The sequence below is a fragment of the Cephus cinctus genome, unplaced genomic scaffold, assembly GCF_000341935.2.
Source record: "Cephus cinctus unplaced genomic scaffold, Ccin1 Ccin1_scaffold0278, whole genome shotgun sequence".
NCBI lineage: Eukaryota > Metazoa > Arthropoda > Insecta > Hymenoptera > Cephidae > Cephus > Cephus cinctus.
In genome coordinates, this window is record NW_014332987.1 from 1 (window position 1) to 6,766 (window position 6,766).

The 6,766-nt window shown below is 38.0% G+C and overlaps 1 protein-coding gene across 1 annotated transcript in view; it reads left to right on the forward strand.

Moving 5' to 3' along the window:
• Positions 1 to 43: 43 nt before the first annotated feature.
• Positions 44 to 6,766, forward strand: part of LOC107266011 (cytosolic carboxypeptidase 1-like) — an 18,202-nt gene continuing 11,479 nt past the window's right edge. Inside the window, exons 1-3 of the mRNA XM_025083267.1 lie at positions 44 to 87; positions 2,059 to 2,311; positions 2,398 to 2,522. Coding sequence (XP_024939035.1) covers positions 59 to 87; positions 2,059 to 2,311; positions 2,398 to 2,522 — 407 coding nt within the window. The 5' untranslated portion in view covers positions 44 to 58. The remainder of the gene's footprint in view (positions 88 to 2,058; positions 2,312 to 2,397; positions 2,523 to 6,766) is intronic.

The following is a 6,766-nucleotide window of genomic DNA, read 5'->3' on the forward strand; positions in this document are numbered from 1 at the left end:
TTGAAAAATGAAAAACTTTCATGCCAGTTTGGGCGTAAACGGGTTAAGCTGACGGACGATGTCCGCAAAGCCATTGATGATCGTAAGGTACCTGCTTGCGTCTTCTTTAATCTTTCTAAGGCTTTTGACACTGTTAACCATGGTCGTCTACTCGATAAACTTACCATTCTCAAATTTTCCCAGTCTGTCTTAACTTGGTTCTGGTCTTACCTTACGGGTAGAGAACAAGCGGTGCGTACCTGGCGGCACCTCTACTTGGTCTGTTGTTACCTCTGGAGTTCCCCAGGGTAGTGTTTTGGGCCCTATGCTCTTTTCTCTATATATTGCTGATATTGATGTACAATTAGGACATAGCTCTATTATAAAGTACGCGGACGATCTGCAAATATATGCTTATTGCTTGCCGCCCAATGTCAATGAATGTATTGCGAGTATTAACGAAGACATTATTCGAATATGTGACTGGGCCAAAACAAAGAAGCTACGTTTAAATCCTACAAAAACCAAGGCAATGATACTGGGCTCATCTAGACACTTAAATGCCCTTCACTCTGGGAGTATTGCGAGCATCAATGTGGATGGTGCCTTCATACTGCCAAGTGCAAACAGCATCAAGAGTTTGGGTATTACCATTACACCAACATTAAGCTGGCGGGAACAGGTTACTGTTACCTGTAACAAAGTCTATAAGACTATGTACCAGTTGAGATCAAATGGACAGGGCCTAACTAGATCACTCAAAATAGAACTAGTCAGATCTCTCATCCTTCCGCTATTTGATTATTGCTCACTGGTCCTCTCAGATATTACGGCTGAAGAAGATGCTCGTCTACAGACTGCCTTAAATGGATGTGTTCGCTATATCTATGGCTTACGTAAGTCCGAGCATATCACGCCGTATTACACCGATCTAAAATGGTTGAAGGTCAGCCAGCGTATATTTTACTTTCTTGCGATATTTATCCGCCAAGCCATCGTTTCTGGACTGCCTGTTTATGTTGCTAGTGAGATTTCTAGTAGAGCATCTAGGTCTGGGTCCACCCTTTGTACTTAGCAGTCCACTTGACTTAGCAGTCCCGTTATGCCGTACTTGCACCTATCAGAAATCGGTGTTCGTAACAGGTATTAGGTTATGGAACCATATACCTACTAATATTCGGAAGAAAACGACACTTTCGGCCTTTAAATCTGCGCTGTACGATTATCTTTTATATAATCAGGTTAGTTTGTAAGTGTAATTTAAGTTTCTGTAAAATAATTTTGTAAAGTTCATATCCGCACATCTCAATTCTTCTGTAGTCCTTAAGTAAATTACGTAAATATTTTAATTTTTCTTGCAAGTAAGTTTTGATATACTGCTCATGCTAATCTGTTACTGTTTTTGATGTTTATACTTACGGAGTCTATGACCCTAGTATAATAAATACTGTTCTCTCTCTCTCTCTCTCTCTCTCTCTCTCTCTCTCTCTCTCTCTCTCTCTCTCTCTCTCAGAAACGGTCCAAGCTTCTCCATCCTAAATTCATGGAATTGAACCCAAAATCCCTAAAATCCCGCATAAATTCCTAGAAAATAGGCGTCTCGATGACGTCACTTCCGGAAATTGTACAGCTCACGACGGCAACTTAGCACGGACACCTATCTCCGAAAATTCTACAGTGTGGGCATATGTAGGTTGCAGGAATCTTTAAATAGAACCAGCTAACTTATACTACTTTGAGTATGTTTCAAAGAGTTTTAACCTGAGCATGTCGAGGGAATAGTAATATTTGTAGTTGCAGATCACTTCCATGTTGAAAAAACCGCATCAGCGAAAAAAATAGTTTTAATTAAGCAACGATTATATAATATTATGTAAGATCCAATCACATGGTTCAAGTAATCGTGCCCCAATATTTCCATTTCGAACTGAATGTCTTTAAAGTTGTACTTCATAATCAATGTCTCTAGAATTACAATGTTTAAATATGTGATACCGATATAACTATTCATTTTGTATTGCGCTATCGTAGGTTATATTTTAATTCAGCGTTTATAACATGATTTCTTTTTTCTTTCAGTAATCGATACGGTCTTACCAATGAGGATCTTAATAGGCGGTGGAGTAATCCTAATCAAGTTCTTCATCCTGTAATATATCACACGAAAGGATTAATGGAATATTGTACTAGAGTGTTGCAAAGGCCACCTCATGTGTTTGTAGACTATCATGGACATTCACGACGAAAAAATGTTTTCCTATTTGGTTGTTCAACATCAGGATCTTGGAGTGCAGCGGATAAGAGCAAGCTGGACAAACCACTAATGTATTTGGTAAAAAAAAAGCGATAACATTTATATCTATATATTTATCGAATAGCCAATGATTTATTTTATTACATATGTTATCTTGCTTGCAGATGCTTCCACACTTGATGCAAAAGTTTTCTCCGGCATTCGCGTTGCCTCTTTGTTCGTTTAAAGTTGAACGAAATAAAGAATCTACAGCCAGGGTTGCAATATGGCGTCAGTTGGGCGTTTGGAGGTATGCAAAATTGTGTTATTCAAATTAAGACTGTTGATAAATATTACAAAATGGAATAGTTCAATTATTGTGATTGTTGCTTCTTCATCTTCATGCGCACATTTTATGTCGTCGTCGTATGGTGTAATTCGACAGTTGAATTGATTTTTATATTTTGTATTGTAAGATGAAGAATTAAAAAATAGCGGTTAACTTTTTATAATAACAAATATATCTGTCAAGCTCTGTGGCGATAGTTTCTTCCTCCGAGTTTCCAATGCAATAGTCACAATCCTCAATCCTACTCCAAAAATCCACTCCCTTAACTAAAGTCCACCAAATCCTCCAAGACTCACTCTCATTCTCGGCCGATCGGCCAACCGAAGTAATTGATCAGTTTTCATTTTTGTTAGTTAACAGTTAGTCAACTACTCAACTAGACTAGTTGTTGAGTTTTCAGTTTCCTTGTATTTATAATAAATTGTGCTCACTTTGTTTATCTAAATGCGCTTTCGCATTTTCCTATTTTAAAATCAATTTCATTACTTACTATCATGCCGTCATCACCATCGTCATCATCCTAATCATCCGACGTCGAGGTAAGCAATTAATAATTATTATATTTAACGAAAGAACTCTTAAATTTTGTTAAATCATAGTGGATGTTAGAATTTTCTAGGTTTTCAATTATTTAGTTGCTGACAGTTTTCATTCGTTTCGGTATATATAGAATCAATTTTATCCCATATCCAATTTTATTTATTCTTCCCACGGTAATTAGAGGCATAACCCAATTCTGAGTAAAGTGCGCAAGCATTGACTCAAATAGGGCAAAATAATAGTATTAGGTTGGTAAGGAATTTATGTCGTTATTTTTGAGGAAATTTCAATTTCTTATATTTAAGCTCATAGGTCAGATTTAATAATGAAATATTAACCACTGTTTTCTATGACCTTCTTCCATCTGTAAACAAGGTCAATTATGCCGGATGTATAAAAGATCCTATCCTTTGAAGCCACGAAATCTACCACTGCCCTTTGAATATGCGGAACATTTCGAAATTTTTTTTTCCTTGAGGAAATGTTGCATCGAGAGGAACCAGTGAGAGTCAGATGATGCCAGGTCAGGTGAGTACGCTGGATGTGATAAAACTTCATAACCAAGAGCCTGGAGCTGCTCCTTTGTCCTTAAAGCTACGTGAGGCCTGGCATTGTCATTTTGGAAGACAACACCTTTTTGGTTATAATATACAGTGCTGGACGAAGTTCACATATTTTTATTCAAGTCGGGTTAGCTGATAACAGTATAGGTCTGCTGTGAATAGAACCTCGATAATCACACCAAATGCAAAGTATTAGCTTTTTTTGGTGCAAATTGGCCTTCGCATGGGAAGAAGGCCAACTACCTGGCATTACCTTAGCTCTTTTCTTCCCTACATTGTCATACACAATCCAGTTTTCGTCACCAGTAATCAAGCGATCCAAAAATGGCTCATATTGTTGTCGAGCAAGCAAAGAAAAAGCAATAGAAATTTGATCTGCATATGTGTTTTCGCTAAATTACATTTGTAGACAAAGCCAAGCTGATTCAAGTGGTTTTCAACTGTTATGTGACAAACGCTTATCCCCGATCACTCTCGTAGTCAATAGTGGTTCATTGCCCACTAAAGCCCTCAGAACGTCGACATCAAGGACTTCCGGTACGAGATTCATCTTGAAGTTTCATGTCACCTGACCTGAATTTTTCAAACCATTTTTGGACCGTACGAACTTCAACTTTAAATGGCCCAAAGACGAAACACAAATCTTTGTGAGCTTCCCTCTCATTATGACCAAGTTGGAACTCATAAAGCATAGAATTTCCTAAAATTGGCCTTAATTCTGGTTCGGACGTAACAGAGATATAACCATCTTAGAATATCTAAGAAATGTTTATCGTTTGCTTTTCAAAGAAGTTGAGAAATAATATAAGAAAACCTGTTAGTATTGAAATAACCATAATTACATAATTCAAGCAATAGTATATTAGTCTTTTTAATATGGAAGCCTATAGTTATTTCAAACTTTAAAATTAATTTACTTAAAACCACAATGTCTTGTGTATGTCGTAAAGTTAAAAGTATTCCGCGTATAAGAAGATTGTCATATACCAGAATCAAGACAAATTTATCTAGTCCGGTATCTTTATTGAACATAAAAATGTTCTGTTTTGTGTTAGTTTTCCTAAATTACTAGAAGTCGGACTATGCTAATTACCGCGGGAGGAATGCATATGATATTTATGAAATAAGTAATGATGTCAATAATACTAACATACATGTATACCGCCAACAGATAATTACTGGATAATTTAGGAAATTCTGTCACCAAACGAGATTATGCGAATTTAAAAAATCTTGTCACTGAATAAGATTATAATTTTGAAATGTTTATCTTGATTTCGTTAAATGGGATGATTAGTCTAACAAACACGTACAAAATAAAATGAATAATTTTCAGAAAATACTAACTTTGAATTCACTTCAAAAGAAAGGACTCAATTTGGGTCTTCCACTGGTGAATGCGCAACGGAGAATGAGAGCAAGCTTAGGACAAAATTAGCGGACGTTAGCAAGCGGAGATAGATTTTTGGGGTAGTCTGGGAGACTATTGCTATTGGTGCATCTATGGGAATTTTCAGAAAAAAGCATACGCGGTAGTAGTATAGCTGTGCCGATTCTGCACCAAGATTCCTGTAACTGACATTTAACGACATTCAAAAGTTTTCGAAGGTGGATGTCCGTGCTAACTTGACAACGTGTTCGCCCACAACCTCTTTTGGTAGTAACGTTATGAAGACTTCCGATTCCATGAATTTGAGACGAATTTTGGAAATGTTACGTCACATTCCGGGAATTTTGCGCTCGATTCTAGGAATCACATACGATTGAGAACTATCTAGAATATTTTAGAATCTTCAATGGTTCCTGTCCGTGCTAAATCACGAAGAATCACTCTCAGAGCTGGCGATTCTCTCGTGCGACGCTTTGAGGCAACCCCTCTCCTCTAAACCCCGAAGAAGCTTGTAGAGCCTTTTATGTAGACTGCTTACCCATGGCCCACTTGCTCAAGGACCACTTACCCATGGACCACTTACGCACGAATCGAAATCGACATCGGACCAGATCCCCACGGCCCACTTGCGCACGAATCTCGTAACATTCACGGACCCAGTTGCCTACGACCTACTTGCGCACAGATTTCTATCCCACGAGCGGATGCCGTATCATCGTATATGAATATAGTATGGGACATTAAAGTTAATTAGATTAGGTTAGGTTAGGTTAGGATGGAATGTTTAAACTTCGGAGATTGCGTAGTTTAGTGGGGATAAGTATATTGTCCGACTGAAAAGAGCATTAAATGTTTGAAAAAGTTCCCTCAGACAAAAAGAACTTACAATATCGTTGAATTACTAACGGAATATCGCTCAAGAGGTAGAAATTTGCATTTGTATTCAATTGGGTTTTTGCGCAACTGGGCATCACTCGATTTCAATCTTTGCGCAAGTGGTCCGTAGGCAAGTGGGTCCGTGAATGTTACGAGATCCGTGCGCAAGTGGGCTGTGGGCAATTGCGTTAACGTAGATTTCGACCCGTGCGCAAGTGGTCCGTGGTGAAGCGGTCCGTAGGCAAGTGGGACAAATAGCCCGTGGCATCTGATATCGTGGGCAAGTGGTCTGTACGAATCTGAATATCAATCGGTTTTACCTGAACTTGCAGGTATAAAGAATTATGGGCAAGATCAATATATTAATCTCCATGCCCTCATGCAGAAAATTCGATCGGTGCATTGTCTGAAAGTGATGAAACCGGTTTATACTGTATCCAATTGCCACTCTCAATAGATGTCTGCGTAAGTGGTATTTTCAAAAGATCCAGTTCTGTCTTTACACATTCGCCTGAATGCAAATGTAAGAACAATGTTTCTACTTTTGTGATTATCCAAAAATATCTCGAGTTTTCGTAATAGTTTTTTTCTTGAAAGTAGTCTTTTTCTTGTCCAATGTTTTAGACTGCTTCTTCGTTTTCGTAATTTTATTTTTTGAATTAACTCGTGTAGTGTAACGTTCCGACCTTATACCCCCCTATCCTTTATCCTTTTTCCTTCCGAATCATTAATTCTCGATGATGGATACGTCAAGAGCCCCACATAAGAGTGCATAGCGCACTGTGGATGTGCATAACAGTATCTGAGAGAACTCCTCAAATCCTAGAATTCCTCAA